At 40.7% G+C, this 20,708-nt stretch overlaps 2 protein-coding genes and 1 long non-coding RNA gene across 3 annotated transcripts; all 3 read left to right on the forward strand.

The window, feature by feature from the left end:
• The first annotated feature begins 407 nt into the window (after positions 1-407).
• zw10 (zw10 kinetochore protein) lies at positions 408-14,381 on the forward strand. The gene is made up of 16 exons (XM_088321389.1): positions 408-620; positions 2,203-2,337; positions 2,413-2,514; positions 3,265-3,342; positions 3,423-3,582; positions 8,921-9,073; positions 9,155-9,352; positions 10,308-10,444; positions 10,523-10,705; positions 11,378-11,607; positions 11,694-11,765; positions 11,846-12,015; positions 12,682-12,812; positions 12,892-13,023; positions 13,807-14,009; positions 14,081-14,381. The coding sequence occupies exons 1-16, from the start codon at positions 516-518 to the stop codon at positions 14,199-14,201; spliced, it is 2,310 nt and encodes a 769-aa protein (XP_088177515.1). The 5' UTR covers positions 408-515; the 3' UTR covers positions 14,202-14,381.
• On the forward strand, positions 6,008-7,180 carry LOC148349249 (uncharacterized). Its single transcript, XR_015847365.1, has 3 exons — positions 6,008-6,143; positions 6,221-6,387; positions 6,805-7,180. It is a non-coding gene; the product is annotated as an uncharacterized LOC148349249 (long non-coding RNA).
• Positions 14,382-16,218: 1,837 nt separating the features above from the next.
• Positions 16,219-19,934, forward strand: LOC148349250 (G protein-activated inward rectifier potassium channel 3-like). Its single transcript, XM_088321679.1, has 3 exons — positions 16,219-16,356; positions 17,012-18,071; positions 19,744-19,934. Exons 1-3 carry the CDS (start codon positions 16,219-16,221, stop codon positions 19,932-19,934), a joined length of 1,389 nt encoding a protein of 462 aa, XP_088177805.1.
• The last annotated feature ends 774 nt before the right edge of the window (positions 19,935-20,708 follow it).

Below are 20,708 nucleotides of genomic sequence, written 5' to 3' on the forward strand. Positions count from 1 at the left end.
GACAAACAGAATATAAATATTTTTGAAGATTCTTTTTGAGATCTCAAAAATATGTTTATGCATAAAAAAATCGTAGATGTACAGCTGAGCTGGAAATGTGAATTTCCCTTCGGGGATGAACAAAGTATCTATCTATCTATCTATCTATCAATGCATTTGGAAAAGAAAAAATGGCGGAACTTTGACTTTAGTGGCCAATCAAAACGCCTAGTTCGCGCTGACTGGTACTTGGATGCAACATCACTTTGGCAAAAACACTAAAAAAAAAATCAAAATTAAAAATAAACAATGAGGAATTGTTTTTAAATTATATTCACAGGTTACAAATATGTTTGGATCATAAAAAGGTTTTTTTCAGTATAAAATACAGTCGGAATGGACGATAAAGGAAAAGGCGGAGCGTTGACTTCTGTAACCAATCAAAACGCCTGGCGCGCTGAGCTGTTATGGGACGTGACATAATTTGGGTTAAAATATAAATACGCTATAAAATAAAATACAAAACATCAACAACAATGTCGTCATTTGTGACTGAAGTTCTCAGCAGTTCGGGCAATCTGGAGAAAGAAGACCTGTCCGGCAAAATCAGCAAAATGTCGCGCAAAATAGAAGACACGAAGGTAAACGCCACGCAAGCTCAGCTAGCATTAGCCGAAGTGATGCCAACTTGCTGAGAGTTTGCTAAATTGATGTGACATTAAATAAATAAATCTCTTACGTATTCATTACAATGTAGAATATTATCTTGGAAACTTAACATTGCATATTGTAACCAACAACGCACGTTTTATAAGCATCTTAGCTAACATAACATGAACCAAATGCATGCCAGTCAATTCAAAGCAGTGTTTCTCAACTAATGGGTCAGGGACCCAAGATTGTCAAGTCAAGTCATGTTTATTTGTGACGCTCTTAATCACAAAGAGTCTCAAAGGGCTGCACAGACCACAGATTTTATGTCACAGACCTGTTTTCATTGGATAGCAGGCGTTTGCCTTGGGGAAAGAATGCTCAAAAAACAAAAATAATTGAGGGCCAATTACACTCTTCAACAGTAGATGGCGACACTGCCCTGCAAATGCCATTTGACACCCGCCATTTCACACCAAGTCTAGTCACATACTGGAAAACTTTGTCTACTCTGATGATGTAATCTGTTTTATCGCAGTTAATGTGGACCAGAATAACCCGCGATATGCGAAAATCCATCTAGCAGCAGCTCGCAATAATAGTCGACGACAGATAATGGATTACGGCCGCACGCGGGCTGTTTATGTTAGACTGAAAGAACGGAGGAAAAAAGGCGCCGCGCATGACACAAATGTGCTCATTTGCTTTTGGAATAGTCAATCTTGTATAATGTATCACGGCTGCACAAGTGTTGTTCGTTCTAGGTGGAAAGAAAGGTAACAGGACGCAAAAGTCTATTAGGGATAACGGATCGCGGCTGCAATTGTGCATTTCATTTTTGAGCGGGCAAGAATGGTACACCTATTGACAAATGGGCCTTGTATAGGATTGGGATCATGAATTGTTGTCACAGTAGTGTAGTCTAGTTTGGGCATATATTCAATAATGTAAAAAAAAAAGCTGCCAGGCCTTGCAAAAGTAAACTCTGCTGGTCCTTCTCGCAGCAATATGCAATCAGGAATAATGGATCGCAGCCACACAAGTGCAATTCACATTTTGGTCAACAGAATAGCAAAAAAAGACCGGGTCCGACCAGAATGTTGCACTTTTTCATTTCAAGTTATTTTGGTTTTGCTGGTCATGTTGTGAGTATCTCTTATTTTTGGTTTTTACTGCATTCTTTCAAATTTAAAAAGAACAATATTATTATTGTTTTGGGCCTGCGACTGGCTGGCAACCATTTCAGGGTGTCCCCTGCCCACTACCCGAGGATAGCTGGGATGGGCTCCAGCACCCCCGCGACCATACTGAGGATAAGCTGTGCAGATAATGGATTGATGGATTATTGATTTGGGTCGTGGCTTGTAAATCGGGTGGGATGGTGTGTCCTCAAGTCAAACCAGTTGAGAACCATTGATTTGCGGGATATGGTCTATTATGCCAATGCTTTGGGCTGTGTTGATGACTTTCTATAAGTCTCAGCTGCTGTTCTCACAAAAAAACATCCAATCAATCAAAACTCAACCTTGGCAAAGATATATTCTTTTTCTTTTTTGTTTTCTTTCTTTGCAGGAAAACGTATGCGGCATGATCAAAAAGCTATATAGTGGCTTCCTGCCGAACCTACAAGCATCTGAGGACCTCATCGTGCAGGTAGATGAAGTCTCCAAAGAGATGGACAGCCTCAAAAATGTTATCGAGACACAGGTATCTATCAGTTTGGGTTTAAATAGTGAAAACAATGCTTATAAAATTGTAACGCTGTCATGTTTTTTTAAACAGATACAACCGAATATCCATTTGGCTGTGGATGAATATACAAAGTTAAAACAGCAGCTGGAGAAAAACACGCTCATCATCATCATGCTCGGACGTCTTAAAGATGTATGGAGCACACACTCTTAAGTCAAATCTTTTGCATCAAAACATCATTATATTACAGCTATGGTATTGGCCGAACAACATCCGACAATGCTTCTTACTTCATTCAGTTTAGAATCTTGTGTGCTAATTAAAGAAATTGTGAATCGGCGATACAATTATGTATTCTCTGTACTGGATATAGTCGCCATGAGTATCAAACCTTGCCGCAATGCTAAAGGGGGAAGAAGAAACAACATAACCATTGAATCAAAACTTGTGGTCTTAAAGAAATACAGAGAAGCCACATATAGTGTTACCCATGAAAAATCACTCTAACAAATCAACCATTGTGTTTATTATTTAAAAGGAGACAAAAACGGCGGTTTAAGCAAAAAACTCTAACGCCATGACGATCCTTGCACGTATAAAATCAGTTTCATTTTTAATCTGCCATCCCCTCACAACTTTTGCATCCACCTGCTACTCTACTCAACAAGCTCAAGTCACCTCCCCCTTTTGGTTAAATATAAAATAAAATAAATAGAGTTTTTTTTCTAAGTGACCAGGTGTTAGGAACAGAATAGCTACATGCTACTTTAGTTTTCTTTCCGCTGCTAAACAGCCATTTAACTTTGTGATTCCCACCTCAGAAGGGATTCATGTTGAATTCTGGGGGTTTAATTTACATTTTTTGAGTAAAGTCTTTTTGCAAGTTGCATGCTATATTTTTGTTACATATAAACCTAGTTTACTCATGTCTCCATCTCTTAGTTTCACAATGCAATGGAGGAGTTCCACCAAGCCCTTGAGGCGAAGAAATATGTTGAAGCGGCCAACCAGCTGCAAAATGTATGTAATGGTATAAAAACAAAATGCCCTGCTTACATCAAACACACGGTTCCGAAAATAAAATAGTTTGTCCCTCCTAGGCCAGGTCAAGTCTACGGTCTCTCAAAGACTGGAAGGCGACGGAAATTCCGCTGATTACCGCGCTCAATTCTGAGGCGACGGTGCAGAGAGAAAACCTCACGTATCATCTGGGAGATGAATGGAAGCGCCTCGTTATCTGGAAATTACCACCCTTAGACGGTGAGAACATGAAGAACTTTAACACTGAAGGAGTAAAGGAACTTAGTTTTTGCCAACATTGCATTTCTCAATATGTATTGAACACTGTTTTCCAACCTTTTTTGAGCCAAGGCACACTTTTTTCATTATAAAAATTTCGAAGTGCGCAGTCGTTCGAAACATTTTAAAAAATTAATTCCTCGCACCGCTTTAAACTTCAACCATATCGCCAAATATTCTATATTTACAACATACACCACAGATGAAATTACTTCACATTTCCAGTGAGCAAACATGCACTAAATAAGGCACAACGAAACACTATGAGTATAGAAATATATATGAAAAATGTGCATGTATAGTCCAGGGGTGTCAAACTCATTTGCACAGAGGGCCGAAACTCAAACCACACCTTTGGTCGCAGGCCAAAGAGGATAAATATTTATTGAATAAACTAAAACTTGACGGTTTTTCATCATAAATAGGAATTTAAAAAAGACAGAGATAAACAAATTTAAAAATTAAATGACTTCAAATATTTTGCTCTCCATAGAAAGATCTCCTGTCAACACCATACAAATTCAAAATATGAAAAAAATGGAAATATAAATCAAATTTGTGCCTTTTACTTTGGGACTTTGTTTGGTGAAAAAAATCTGCTGGATCTTAATATTCTTCTTTAACCCTTCATCATTCTGTATCTTCTTCTCTGCGTTCAGGTTTTTTCAGCTTATCCTGATGTTTTGTCTCGTAGTTCCTTAATTAAGGGCTCATTTCCACATAAGTTTATTGGCAATGTCAGTATATATTCAGTCTCCCATCGGTTTTGAAAGACTTAGTTTTCCAAATCAACTTTTCTCTTGGTCATTGTGAGGGTTTTCCATCCGTGTAATCCACAGCAACAGAAACATCACCCTGCTTTTCTCAGTTTAGCCTTCCGTTACATCGTGATAGATTAAAGCTTGTCTCCGCTTCCTGACACTAAAGACTCAGTGTTAATGGACCTCCCGGTCTTGATTTCCAACCATGTTGTTTGTCAGTAAACTCGATTGATACGGGAAATCTTCTGAGTCTTGCAGCGCTGCATTGTGGGACCTGTACTTTGAGAGTTATCTGCCGGGCCATTATAGTAGACGTATATAAAGTTATTTCACGGGCCGGATATAATTTTATGCCCGGCCAGATGTGGCCTGCGGGCCGTGAGTTTGACACCTATGGTATAGTCGGAATCTAAATCGAGCAGTTTCAAATTTGTTAGTTTTTTTTATCTTAAATTATCATTTTGCCTTAACTGAGAGTACAAGGTTTTCATATTTGTTGTCACGGTTGCTCGGAAATAATACAGGTTATCTATTTTGGTTGATAATTTTGCTGTAATTTATTATCTTAATGTCTTTTTAACATGTTTTACTATATTTTTAACTTGATTTTCTAATAAAATAATGAAAGGGTTACTTAAAATTAGCAAAAAATATCTGCCAATGAAAAAAATGTCCTTTGACTATGTTGTAACTCTTTATTTATTTAAGTAATATAAGAAAATTAAAACAAAATTCGGCAAACATGCAAGATCATTATTTTATTTGAGTTACTTAATTATTTTTTTGCAGCACAATCTTAAACAGCTTCGTCCAACAAAATAAGTTATCAAATGTACTGGACTACCTCATGAGCAGAACATTGGTATATTAGAAGAAAAAAATAGTTCTCTGCTGCCACCTACTGATATGGAGGAATATCATATTTAAATCTAATGATCACTAGTAGAAAGGAATTATCCTGAACAATGGCATGCTTTTTTGCAAATATAATACACTGATCCCTTGTTTTTTGCAATTGTTGCGTTTTCAGAAAGTCTCTTGATAGTCAAACCCTGCAAAGTAGAAACATTTTTTAGAGAGCGACCAGCCAACTGCACGCTAGAATCAGAGATTTTGGGTTAAGCCGGGTCTCCGAGATCATTAGAAAACACACGTCGTGAATGTAGCACTTTCCCAAGAGTTTTACCACCAGGTCATTTGTTTCATGGGAAATTGATCTGGTTTTGGTGAGATACAGGGTTGGCAGGGGGTGGCCTGTGAGTTGTTACGCAGCCGCAGGCCAGACTTGCGGCCCTGCTATTGCTTTCTCTCATAATGCCACCTCAGTCTCTTCCCGGACCCGATACCAATCCACAAATCACACAGTGGTGATCAGCATTTCTTTGCGTTCTTCTGACTTTCAGAGTCTGATTTAATTGATGAATTTATTTTCAACGTACTAGCCACTAAAATACTAGCTGTCGCCATTCTACGCAGTTTGTTTTGACGGACCACATTGACTTGTGCGCCCACCCCACTGTTTGACTGACTGCATATACCAGCCTATCACGGACTGTCACACCTACCCAATACACACAGAGACAAAGCAATCGGCCACCTGACCCCGTGATAAGATTTGGGCCCAATCCCATTTCTCTCACTCGGCCCTGAGGACCCTCCAGTGAGGTCCCTCGATAGAGGAGTGCCCTCCGCCGGTGGAGTGCAAAGTGGAGATGGTTTGGACAAGACTTGCAAGGTTCCACCCCTGTCCAGGAGATGGCGGTAATATTAATTGGCTGTAGACCTCAGTGACGTGTTGGTCTACGTCACATGTAAACAACTCGAGTCTCAACCTGTAGTGTGTCAGTTGGAGAGTTCGTGCAACGTTAAAAATGCCCGCTACTGCTGTGTTATTACCGATTGCCTGAAAGCTCTTCATCTTTTCCGTGTCTCCAATCAACGGAGGAGAAATGTGCTATACTGAAGACAGCTTCGGCGCTATGTAGTGCTGATTCATCTTTACAAGGTACGTACACTCATTAAAAAAAATGACCCGTTCGGTCATATACAGTAAGAGTTAACATACAATGCACGTTCACATAATACCCTAGTTTGTGTAGACATAAATGGCAATCTACTTATTAGTATCTTAATGCCATTTTATGACATATTGTAGGGGTCTTGAATCTGTGACATGACGAAACGTAAACAAACACAAGAACAGTCCACCTGACCCTTTAGCTGGCATAATATCGTCACCAAACTTCCCTGTACGACCCAAAAACCTTAGTTCATAAGGAATTTAATTCAAAAGAGTTGTCATTGAATATAAAAAGGTAATTTCAACATTTTTTCATGATGCTTACATCACAGTTAAAGCGGTCTTTTTCTTTTCTATGCCCACATTTATGTCTAAATTGATTTGTTATCTATTGTGTTCCAGAGTGGCTGTCCCATAAGCGTGGACAGGTTGGACAGGAATGTTCCCATCCTGTGCTTATGGTTGGATGTGGAGTCAGAACTCATTCAGGACTTAAGGTTGAGCAAGAAGGTTATGTGGGCCCTGCAGGAGCTGCTAAAGAGGGAACAGGGCCATGGCTGGAGGTCTTGATCTACGTGTACTGGCTGGTCCACGCTCTGTCCTACCGTGTGGTGTCACGGGTCTTCAGGGTTCCCAGGTCCACCGTACAAAGAATTGTCCACAGTTAATATGGAATAAATTGCCCAAAAGCCATATTTTAGGCTCTGGAAGTCAGACCCACATTTGCATTATGTGCTTTTCTGCATTACTATTCAATAAACATCTTCATTTTGAGTAACACCTTGGTGGTTTATTTCATAATCATGTGAGATACTGTGTGTGAACTATGTGACTGTTGGACAGAAAACAACTACAAATCACTCCAGCTTAAATAATAGTTTACTTTCAGAAAAACAAACTCACATTGGGCCAAAATACATAATAGTAAATAAATAATGTGTCACAAATTTTAACAAAAATATACCAATACTTCCATAAAGCTGGAAACACAAACTGGAACTTCATTGAGTTCTTAATAATAATAAAAAAAAAAATCCTTTTATAAAACAAAGGGAAACATTGCACAGATGTCACTGTTCTGGAAATTTGTCAACGAGCTTCCCAAAAAGGACGGGAACCGCTCAGTTTTGGCCACAGTTTCTTCGAGCCTTTTCCTCGCTCCGGCAGACTCCGCTTTCAAAAAGTCAAGGAGTGTATCGTGCTTCCTTTTTTTTCTGGGTGATTTGGGGTTTGGCGCCCGATTAGAAGGTGCCAACGACGTGCCCGGTGGTGTGGATGGCGTGGTAGCTGTGATGGTGACCAGCTCTTCCACGGGACGTTCTACAGTGGCCTTTAGGTTGGGTGGAAAAAACAAGAATTACTTAATGCTGATGTATTGTACAAAAACAACTGTGTATAGGATGCTCAACAAGTTGATATGAGACAGGAAATTATAGGATGTGTTCTGGATAATTATTTGATAGTGAATAGATACAAAAAAATGACATGTTATTCTTATGGCTGTATGAACCTTCTATTGGCCAGCATCACATATGCTTTAGAGTTGTCTCCACATTTGGACAACATTTTGAGAAGGTAATTAGTTTACTTAATATGTGTTTACAGAGAAGGCAGTGGATTATGTGATAGTAGTTTGTTTCAACTGTATTTCCACGAGAAATTCGGAGACATTACTCATAATGCATGATGAAAACTAATGCATTCTGATCTCACATGAAAGAATCATATTGTAAATAAAACACGACACCCGAAATTGTGTGCAGTAAACAAGCGCTATGTCCAGAACGGTATTCTGACTATGCTCCTTTAGCGACTGGCCATGTAAATGTAAAAGCACGACTCGTTTAAGATAAAAACAGGGATGGGCTGAACCGTGATTTTCTGCAGTTATCCTACTTTACAGTTTGTAGCGTGAAGATTTTTTTTTGCCAGCTCCCTTGGTAGATTAGTGCACTTCGTAAAGTAGCGATTTTGCAATGTTCGTGTTTTAACGCGAAAATACGATTTTCTATTGCATTTACGTCTAACTAAGATATCTCAATACATTTTGTTGCAAATACATGCGTGGTTGTGGAAAACTACTTACATTTGTGCGGTTCCTTTTCGGGCATGTTTGTTGATATTGAGAATTCGCAAAGCCTTCTGGGTAGTCACTTCGCCGCCAAGTGAGGTCGAGAGCCCCCTCGGTCTTGAAGTGGTTACGACATGGTTTGAGGGCACTTCTGCCTCGGTCTTGAGAGTATCGGGACACACCCCATTTTCATGTGAACGCGCAAACCGAGTGACTAGGGCACATAGCGAGTGGAAGTGCGAAGAATGGGACGCAGCCTTGCTGTGTGTTCACTGCTGCAGAACACAATGCACAATGAAAAACTGCGAAAGGTAAACCATGATACAGCAAGGGATTACTGTATTGAGAAATTTCCAACAAGGTCTCATGGTCAGTGTGCCCAGGCGCATTGCTTGAAAAAAAATGGTTTAGAAAATGGATTACTTAGGTATTTATTGTACCTGGCAGGTCCTGCAGGTGTTGCCTATTTCCTGAAGGTGGAGTTGTGCCTAAGCCATTCTTCCGAAAAGGACAACCAACTAGAACCATGTGCTGTGCTGCGCAGTGTCCTGCAAGCCATGACCATCCACGGAGATCTTCAACACAAGATAAAATCATTCAGTAGGAACAAACATAATCATTTGTAAAAAAGAAAAAAAAGAAGAAGAAAAAACTAATGGCCATTGTTGTTTTGGATTTTAGGCCAATTGCTCTTAAAATACATCTTAAAACCGGTGGTGATGTACCCATCTCTGTCGGTGTCCGTGTCCAAGCGGCCGGGAAAGGGGACCGTGCTGTCTTTCCAGAAGATTAAGGGCTCTCAAGAAGAGCGGGCCTCTCCCTCGCAGGTCTACAGTAAAGTGCTCCTATTGCTCAAGACGCTCCACACAAATTTACTAGGTAAAGAAGAGGTAGCCCTCCAAATGAAAGCCTGAATACAGTAAACCCCTCTTGGGATTGTCATTCTGAGGTGGGGGATCGTTTCGTGAAAGTGCTTTATGGCGGGGTATAGAAACGTATTGGTAATTTACTCTGATATACCTTAGATATAACTAACACATAGAGAGAACTACTTGTTTGTAATATATGTGTATATGATTAAATATAATTCTAAATAAATATACATGTAAAGCTAAAATGAAATTGTATTTTCATTGGTGTGATGGGACCTGAGCTGGTATAGTGGTGGAGTGGGTGGATGCAGGGAATTGAAAACGCTGGCTTTTGTCTTTGCCTACAACTCTGCATACAACACTCAAAGTTCACCCTGTATTCTACGTTTCCCTGCATGTTAACTTCATGACAAGTGTCATGACTGACAAGGATTTTTCTTCAAGAAAAAGTCTAAAAACTGTAAATTTTGAGAACAATAGTTTCACCTGCTTAGTCTTATTTTTGGAATTTTTATTTTTTATTTTAATTCCAATATTGAAAAGTAAATGAAAATAGGAATATCAGAAACGTATTTTCGATCTCCCGTGCATAAAACAAAAATCGAAAAACAATTATGTCGTGCCGTTTTTACATAAGTTTAACAAAGTTTACTATGCCCTTAGAAGACTTTGTTGCTCTAATCACCTCTTTATTCTTAATAATTTTCTTGATCGTCAATTGGTTATGGCCATATTTCTTACCAAAGGTTAACACGTGTGCCGTTTTTGTATTTCTTAATAATTGCAAACTTCATGTCCATGGTTATCATGTTTTTGGTTATTGCAAGTCTTGGGACCCATAGCTGGTCAAAACCATCGGAAAGTGAAAACATTGTATGCCTGGGGTCTGGATGATGGAATTTATTGTATATTCAATATTTAAAATCTGCTTTACCCGCTTATATATGTTTTTTCCCTCCCAGACATGATGATCAATGATAAAAAGCTCTCTACCATCTTGGGAGACTTTATATGGGAGGAACTTTGCCGATGCCTCATCCAAGAGTGCCTGCTCTACTCCATCCCCACCAACACCAGCCAATTGGAAGAATACAACACAGTATGCACATGCACCATCCTATATTTTTGGCTTATCTAGCCAGCAACTTATCTTGTAAGCTGTGTGTAATTGTGACAGGTTATAAAAGAGACACGGGAGTTTGAAGAGGCTCTCAAAGAAATGGAGTTTCTGCAGGGTGAGTCCACAGACCTGCTGAAATACGCCCAAGACGTCAACTGTCACTTTGCCAACAAGAAATGCAAGGATTTGCTCGTGGCGGCACGAAAACTAATGACGTCTGATATACACGACACTGTCAAGGTAACACTTAGGTCTTTATTCCTCAAAGTACGTTCTGTGAATTGTTGCAAAGACTTTTACTCTAAAAGACCATTTACAACTCATGCTTACAGTAAACCCCCGCGATAAGAACATTACCGGTAATTTGTTCTGAGGTTGGGATTGCAAATTGAAATTGCTGTATGGCAGGGGATAGCAACCTATAGCAATTAGCTAAGAACCCCCGGTACCTCAGATAAAAACATTAAAATAATCTTATATAATAAGTACTTCTTATGTGTTATATACATGTATGTGATTAAATAACATGGATAAATATACTTGCTAATGAAAATTGACATTTACCTTATTGTGTGAAGTAGTGGCTGGATGCTGGGGGGGAGATATCGACAGCAGATCCAAATTAAAACAGATATGAAAACTTCCACCTGAGAGGATTGTCATGGTCTCGGAAGGTTTTCTTGCTTCAATCCCTTAACCACTAGGGTCGTAGGCGCAACATTTCCTGTAGTGTGTCCTGGGCAAGTACAGCCTAGTGGCGCCCATCCCTCTACCGGTCAAATAATACGCACCCTCCCTCAAAACTACAATAAGAAAATACGCATCACCATATGATGCTAAGCCTACTTTAACTTTAAGATACTACTGTTTTACTTCCTTAAAATGTATTCCTCATTTTATGTTTCCATTCAGGTGGCCCCAGAAACCAATTTGTGTATCCCCAACCCTCCTGTTCCCGACTTGGTGCCGCACAAGGAACAAGAAGTTCCAGGCGACCAGAACGTCCCAACCATGGAGAACGCTAGTCAGCTTTCGGCATGGAGCATGTGTCTTCCGTCTTGTTACATCAGCAAGTTGGTGCAGCAGCTCATGGAGCTTGCTATCCAAACTCTAGGCGAGGCTACTCAAAGCTCTGCAGAATGGTGTGTTTTATAATAAACAAACTTTTGTTTTGTTTTTTCATACGTTTTCTTTCACTTATAAGTACTGCTGTTTCATTCCTCCATAGTGCCTCAAACCTTTTCTTCACAGTCCGAAACATTTTCCAGCTCTTCTGTGATGTGGTGCCAACATATCACAAGTAAGACTGATTCCTTGCCGACCTTACATGCATTTATAAATATTTATATTACACATCCCTGCTGCCTTCTTTTACTCCAGGGAGAACCTTCTCAAGTTTCCCCAGCTGGCTGCTATCCAGCACAACAACTGCATGTACCTGGCCCACCACCTCCTTACTTTGGGCCACCATTTTAGACTCCACTTTCCGTATTCCCTCTGCCAGGGTGGGACCACTTTTGTGGATTTGGTGCCAGTGTTGAGAAAATTAGGTAAGGCTTTCTCAACAACAACAAAAATAGCCATAGAGTATTTTTTAACAGTTGGATTTAGCTAAACATCTTACAATGAAGGTTTGACAGAAAAAGGGTTCTTAAGGGAGTTGTACGGAATTAGGAACTTTTTGACTCGCGGCCGCCATATCTTTGCTTGTGTCATCATTGCAGCATCAGTCAAGCTCCTTATGTTGTGCGTGTAATTGCATTCATTTCTTAGATGTGCTCGAATAATCTCGTTTTTAGAAGATTGGGTTGGCGTTAGGACTACTTCAAAAAGGCCTTATCTTTTCTTCAGTTTCATGCTACACTAACAAAGAAACTGTAGTGACAAGCATGAAGTCAATCCCCAAAAGTTTGTGTGGGTCATACTCTAGAACTGGTGTGACTCACTTATTACTTTATCTGCAGATTCTTATCATCTGCTGTGACCTATGGTATTCAATTATTGATTACCACCTTCTTTAAACCCCTACCCGTGCTAAAGAAGCAGTGAAAGTATTGCGTCAGCGGCTGTGTTTAGGTTCCGAGGGCGGCGGATGCGGAACGAGGCCGGGATCGGACTATCAGGGCGCAGCGGAATCCTTTTGGAGAGCTAAACAATCTGTTTTCAACACTGAACATAACTTTTAAGCATGATTATTTCCTTTTGGGTTTATCCAGGTGCTCAATGCTTTCTTACACAAATGAACATCCAAAAAGCAGAACTGTTGGAGCGACTCTCCACCGCGCAAAACTTCTGTAACCTGGATGATCCCGAGAACTACACAGCAGCCAGCAAAGCTGTGAGGCAGGTGAGTGGTGAGCAAGATCGGAGTGGGGTCTTTTGTGTTTTTTCCTTAAGTGACACAGTGTCCACCTGATGGTCTACAGGTGATTCATCAGTTGAAACAGTTGGGAATGGTGTGGAAGGAGGTGCTGCCAGCCTCTAACTATTGCCGAGCCTTAGGGACCCTTCTCAACACAGCCATCATGGAAATGATTGCCAAAATCAAGATGCTAGAGGTTACTGTCTTGCAGTTCTTTTTTAACTAACTATGCGCATGCCTGGCACCACTCGGGATCCGCATTTTGCCTTTGGCGTCAGGTGTGCGGGGGAACTTTTTGAAGGAAAACTGCTACGCCAAAATGCAGAGTATCAAACATGTTTGATCCTTTTTTTGCTTAATCACAAAATTCCTGAAGTTTGCGGGGCACAGGGAAAAACAGTAAACTGCTCTTAGACAACACAGTGATATCTAAAAACATTTTAGATGCCTTTCTGGGAAGATAAGTTAGTTAATGTTTTTGCCCATATTATTCATATAATTTATAACAGGAGCAAAACAGGAGGTTTTAGTTAGTTGTTCTTTGAGGACCAATAACAAGCGAATTCAATCAGGCCTGTTACTGTGGAAACCACAAAAGCACAACAGAAAAGGATGACTCCTTATATCTGTGTTGCAACCTGTCCCTATTCTCCACAGTATGGTTTCTTTTAGGGGGGTGTTGGAGAATCCTGGCCCTGTCTAGAGAAAGGGTTTGCAACACATTTTACGCGGCCTAGCCCTCATTAGTGTTTTCTTTCATCGCAGTCGTAAATATGTGCTTGTCTTCGTAATCTGTGGTAGTTGCCATCTTGAATGGGCACATGATCCAAAAACACATGACCTAAACAACTTTGAATGATGCTGAAAACGGTGCCACATGTTTGTGGGAGAGCGCTTTAGGCTTTTTGCATCCAATTGCATCATTGGCCAAATTCCCCATGCTAATGGCATTAAGTTTTGCGTTTTCTTCACACTTCAGGATATCTCTTCAGAAGATGCTGAGCACCTGCATACACTGTGCCAGATGGTTATAGAGGAGGGTCCGCTAGTCTTTGTACCACTGACTGACGATAATAAAAACAAGAAGTATCAAGAGGAGGTTACCCTCTATGTGAAAAAGTGGAGCACTTTCAAAGAGCTGGCCATCCTACTACGTGCCAACCTCCAGGAAATTGTCGATAGGTATGGAGGTGTAAAACCGCAATAAATGAGTCATGGCGTGTGAATAAAGATGCCTTTATTCCTCTCATCAGATGGGCTGACAGTAAAGGTCCCCTGGCGTTGGAGTTCACGAGCACAGAGGTGAAGAGTTTCATCCGGGCCTTGTTTCAGAACACTGAAAGAAGAGCCCTGGCTATGACCAAAATCAAATAAAGGTTCGGACTTTACAGGAGGAAACAAACGCCAATGAAAAGTTTTTCCAGTTGTCATTTTCCGGTTCCTTTTTTAACCTTCTCCATGTACATGTTCCCTCAGTAACTTTTGCTTTTACAAGAGTTCTCAAATTTGCTGTTATATAAATATGTTATAATAAAAAAAACAGTTTTCATTAAATTTGTGGTTATAAATGTTTCACATAAACTGTTGTGGATATATACACACTGTAAAAATCATAATCTCACCCCATTGGCAGAAAATGTCAAGTGTATTTTTTTTCTAGATTTATGTGTGTTTCATTCTTAAAGTTTTTGTAGTCTAATAATAAAATGTGTGATTAAGTTGGGTAAAATCATCTTATCTAATAGATCTTTTCAAGTATTTGTTGTTAATTGTGATAAAAAAAATACTTCTTAAAATAAGCAAAATGGTCTGTCTGATAAATGGAAAAATACGCTTATTTTAAAGACATTACTTTTTATTATATGACAAAATTATACAGTATAAGAAACGATGTCAAATATCTTAAAATACAATTTTTTTTTTACTTAAAATGATAAAAAGATTCTGCAAATGGGGTAAGACTTTAACTTATTTCACTGCAGGTATCATGTGACTTAGGACCTGCTCAGCTTATGTCCATCCATTGTTATGACCACGGCCAGCAGAGGCTCATTTTTTTCCAGCAAATGTTCACATGATTACATTTAATATCGGGCACCACAGTACATAGCAGACCGATAAAACGTACAAGACTTTTGGTGACCAGCGGCACAGCAATTTGCACAATCAGGTGTGGTATCACAGCACTCACCAAAATATTATGTGCCATACTTTTGAGTTGATCATAACACTCAACTTACATGAAGCACATGATTGAATGCAGAGCCAATTTCAACAACTGCAGTAACCAACAGTCTCTGATTGATATTTTGAATTTGCTATGTATAAAAAAGGCACATAAAATAATAAATTTCCAACCCCATCATGTGGCCTAAAATCAATATATTTTAATATAAATAGCGTCTCAGGAACAACAATCCCAAAAAAGGTAATTCTCCATTTTTGTAGCTAGGCGTATGAAATGCACGTAATCAACATGTGGAATGTTCCGTATACAGGCACACAATTTCGTAGAGATTACACAAAGACCCGTCATCTGGCGCCTGCCTTCATCGTATAGCTTTGTTTATTTAAACTTCGTGATTGTGTAACCAGTCTGTTGTGTAACCATCTGTTCATAAGATCGGTCGACGTCTTGTGGCGATACTTGTGTGCATTGTTGATTGTGTTTATTTGTGTAATAGTATCAGTTCTTGAAAGCCCCAAGAGCTGCATGTCCTGCATGTTTTGGAGGTTTCTCTTCTCCACCTGAGGTGATGCAAATGTTCTGATTGCTAAAAAGCTGTGTGGGAGCTTCATAATGATCCAGGTGATTGGAATCATGTGTATTGGAGAAAAGCAACTATATAAAAATGCAGGACATGCGGCTTGACCACCCTTTATCTGGAGCATCAACTCGGCCCCAAGTGTAAACCGGCCTCACGCGGCTCGCCTCACATTAGACGTGAGGTCGTCACAACGTCGTTCTTTTAGAAGGTTATTTTTGTATTTGTTTTAGGTGAAACAAAAAAATGCACTTTTGCTCATACTATGCAAAACAAATTTCAGGGCCAAATATTCAGTAAGTTCTGAATGTTTTCCTGTAGGAATAAAAATGATTACTGCTAGATCTGTAGGCTTTATTAAACCCCCCTGATCAACAGTAAAGTAATCTTTCCCAATATACCGTTTTCTTTGGATCTTCTCCAATCTATACAAAGGATTAACTTTAATCCCACTCTTGTGAAATGTAAAGTGTGGAAACTGGAGGGGACCATACAGACGAAACCTCAATGCTAAAGAGATGTAAAGCATCCCAGCTCAGTCTCGCCGACCATCTGGCGTTTGTTCCTTTAAGCCAGCAAGAGACACTTTTAATTTCGTTGTCCAAGAGCAATCTGAACGGTCAGAGATGTTCTCCACTGTGATGTGTGGCAAGGCGACAACGGTCCAGGGTGGTCGGTGTGACGGTGTTGACGGAGGCCCTGACAGAAACCAGAGTCCTGCTAAACGTTGGCCCATTCCGCAACTTCAATCCATCCCTGATCAGGTACGGTTTGATCTTCAACTGTATTAAATAATGTACAGTATTGTAATCCTTCGCCCTTTGTACTTTGCGGCCTATTCCCCGATCCATTATCCCCTATTGCATATGGCTATGAGCATGGGCCGCCAGAGAACATTTTTGTCGGGCCCGGCAGCTCTAATTTGTCGTTCCATCAACCAAAATGTGAACTGCACTTGTGCGGCTACAATCCATTAACCCTCATTACATATTCCCGCGAGCAGGGCCTGGCAGCTCTATTTTGTCGTTCTGTCAACCAAAAAGTGAACTGCACTTGTGCGGACGCAATCCATTTTCTCTAAACGCATATTGCTGCGTGCTGAGGCCGGCAGAGAGCATATTCAAAATGTGGATCTTCGGAGATGATACCATGTGGATTTTTACATATCACAGGGGTTCTGGTCCCAATTAACCGCGATAAATGAGGGATTACAGTAATCCAAAAAACAAGTCTGGCTTCAGCATGTTATAAATGAAATTGCCCCAGTATGAAGGGAAATTTAGAGTAGTGGCAACAATTAAAAAATTGGATGATTTGCTAATAAAGAAATGTACTAGGGCGCGAAGTTTTTTCTGCAACATGTAACATTACCATCAAATGCAAACTCTAAACCTGATCTATCCACTATTTCATTCTTAGGAGGCCCTCCCTAGTTCGGCTATGTCTTGCCAGCCTTCGACTGACAAAATACCTTCACCTGAAGTCATTGAAGAGGTCAGCAAGCCCACACGTTTGTACCAGGGTAGCAAACTCAAACGTTTCAGCTCCAAGTGGCAATCACGATGCTCCTCGAGCAACGTGGTCCTGTCCTTCCAAACTACAGAGTCTGCAAATCGCTCAAAGACTGAGAGAAAACGACAGAAGCTTTTGGGTGACGCTCACTCAGCACGCCTCGCCAGCGGCAACCAGCGGCAACGCTACGTCACCAAAGACGGGAAGTGCAGGGTCAACTTGGGCCCTATTGAGGACAAACGTCGCTTCATTTCCGACATTTTCACCACGTTGGTGGACATGAAGTACCGTTGGTTCCTTCTGGTCTTCACCACGTGTTATATTATTACGTGGTTGGTATTTGGCGCCATCTACTTCCTTGGCGCTTGGTTGAGAAACGACGTGGCCCACGCTCACGACCCGCAGTGGCGTGCATGTTACGAAAATGTGGACAGCTTTTTGTCGGCCCTACTGCTTTCCCTGGAGAGCCAGAGGACGATCGGCTACGGCTCCAGGATGGTGACGGCCAACTGCTCGGAGGGGGTGGTGCTCCTGATGGCGCAGTCCATCCTAGGCTCCATCATTGACGCGCTGATGGTGGGCTGCATGTTTGTGAAAATCTCCCGGCCACAGCAAAGGGCACAGACACTGATCTTCAGCAAACACTGCGTGGTCTGTGAGCGAGACGAGAAGCTCTGCGTGCTGTTTCGCATCGGTGACCTCCGGGAGAGTCACATGGTGGACGCTAAGATACGGGCCAAGCTCATCAAGTCCAGGCAGACCAAAGAGGGAGAGTTCATCCCGCTGGAGCAGTCAGAGCTCAACCTGGGCTACGATACGGGCGGAGACCGACTGCTGCTAGTAGAACCTCAAACCATCACTCATGTTATCAACCAAAGTAGCCCTTTCTGGGATGTTGGAGCCGAGCGTCTGAAATGCGAGGCCTTTGAGATCATCGTTATTCTGGAAGGGATTGTGGAAGCCTCAGGTAGTTTTACGACAATTTCAAAGCCCAAGTGTGTATTATTTGGCGAGCTCTAGTCAGGCATGAAAATCTTTCACTTTTTAGCAAAAAAGCGACCTACCAGAAATGTGGAAATTCAAGGGGAAAATGTTGTGACGGTGGGAGGAGGCTATGGTGAGGTTTTGCAGAGAGTGAATTAGGCGTTTGAGGTGGTGAGTTCGAATTAAAATCAGTGTAGTTTGCGCTGGCAGTAATAGTTGTCTTTTGGGCCAGGCAACTCTTACGCCAAGATCTAGGATCCCTGACCGCGAAAGATTGAATCAAACCATACTTCTGCGTTTATAGCCAATCAGGAGGGAGAATCGTCAACGGCAGCCAATACGTCATGATACCTAGATAAGCGGATCGGAGTGCCCAGGTCTGCAATAGACGGTAGATGTGCCAGGTATATCTCTTGGAATAATCTTAGCCTGGTAGTTAGCCTGGTCAGGAGCAGGCTAGTAGGAGAATAAATCATCACAGGAACTGAGCCCAACTAAATTTATCCTGCTTTCATCCAACCAACTTGAGGCTAGATCCAGCCAAAATAACTAACATCCAAGCTTAATCCCTTATCTTGGTTTTGTCCAACACCCCCGAGGTTTATGAGTGTGGTGCTTCTTTCAGATCACTGAAACATAGTGTGTGTCGACAGATCTTAATATTTTGTTGTATTATGTACCCTGTACAATGTACCGGAACCTGTTTCCGCCACTCAATTCTCACCTTTTCAATACCAGACCAATTTTCATTCCCGTCCAGAGGTATAAAGATACTTCATTCATTTAAATGAAACACCCGATTTAAATGATGAGGAAAACCACATGTACGATCTCATGGACAAGACTCGTATGTTTACAAATGTGTAAAGTGTATAAACCTTGAAAAAGCTCACGTTTGGCCACCATCTTACTCCTGCGGAAGCCCGAATGACCATTTTGTGAAGTTAGTTTATCCCGCAGGTGCTTTTAGCACCTAACGGCCTTCTACTACACACAACTGAGCCCTGCAAGTGAGAGTCACCAAGTTTAGTCATCCAGGGAGATTTCTTTTTCACTGTTCTCTTCTCCAGCCACTCATGTTAGCCACTACGTTGCACCACAAGCAACTATTGTTATGTTAGCTGTTCCTGCCTTTTCCTTAATTGTCACTCACCTTCACAGCTAGTCATGCAAGTGGATAGTACAGAGTTTGGCGATTCTTCTACGTTTTTTCATTGTTTCCTTCTTTAGCTGCCCATTTTTGCAGTTCTTGTTTTAATAGCTACTTTGAGTTAATAAAGCTTTTTCATGCAATCTTTTCCTGGCCTTTAGGCAGCTTCTACCGCTAGCTGCTGAAGTTAGCTGCATACCTCAGCTCTGACCAACTCAAGGTATTTGCTCTTTTCAGCTGCTCGGGTTTATCCACCTCGGTCGGTCTGTTGTCTTTGCTCTCGGTGGTTAAAATGAACCACACGATTCAGCTTCTGTCTTTTGCGGATCTGTATCTTTCGAGCTTCTGCTGTGTGTCTTCTTCCAATGCCCACACTTCAGCTCCGTTTTAAGCTGCAGGAACTTCTAGTGGTGAAATATTACACATTGTTAAATAAGAAAAACATTCATTATCTGTCTAGATCAGTTTAAGTTGTTTAAATGTCTCTTTGTTGTTGTTTTTTTAGGCATGACGTGCCAAGCTAGGACGTCCTATACTGAAGATGAGCTCCTGTGGGGCCATCGTTTTGAGTCGTGCATATCCCAGGAGAAAGGAGCCTTCCGTGTGGATTACGGAGCTTTTGACAAAACCTTTGAGGTGCAGATGTCAAAACTCAGTGAGAAAGACCGGAGAAAAGCTACTGGGCAAGAAATTTAACTTCTGTTGAAGATCTTGTCGTCAAATGTGTATCATAAATAAATGAAGGACTGTACAAGAATAATGTGAAACGGAATTTGAAATCATGTTTATGTTGGGCAAAATTATTTAGCATTTGTATTTTTAAGCATAATTACAGGCCTTAACTATCAAAGGTTTAGAAATTCCCTTTCCTGTAACAAACATATAATAAAGGCATTGTGATTCTGTGCTGAGCTCAAACAATATTTGTTTTTGTATCCAAACTGTTCCTTCCAAGTTAATTTCTCATGGAATTAACTCAATAACGTGGGTCGAAACCGCAACCGCAGAGTGATTGTTGGGCCCTTCTTTGGGCCGTGTTCAACCCAGAACTACAAAGACAATAGACACTCAAGCTTGATTTACACAAGATGCTCCTCCTGGCATTTTATTGACACAGTTATAAGCACATGCAAATTATTACAACATGTCTTATGGTCCACCTCTGAGGAAATTTCCCAAGCTACATCACACTGCATGTCTTAAAATTATAAATATTTGTGTGATAGGAGTTAAAATTATTTTTCATGTTTTTGGAAACGATATTATACATCGTGAACTGCAGTGACTGACTGTGCATTTCACACTAAGGCCATCAGAAGGGCTCCATCAGAATCAAACCCACCCTCAATTATTATTTTATGGCTATATTATATTTTTTGCCGCTATAATTGTGACGCATATAAGAACCACATAAAATTATGCTATTATTTAGGAATATAGCCACATTCTCCTCAACAAAAATCATTTTTA

The sequence above is a fragment of the Urocampus carinirostris genome, chromosome 17 (assembly GCF_059441175.1).
Source record: "Urocampus carinirostris isolate Australia breed hairy pipefish chromosome 17, RoL_Ucar_1.0, whole genome shotgun sequence".
Lineage (NCBI taxonomy): Eukaryota > Metazoa > Chordata > Actinopteri > Syngnathiformes > Syngnathidae > Urocampus > Urocampus carinirostris.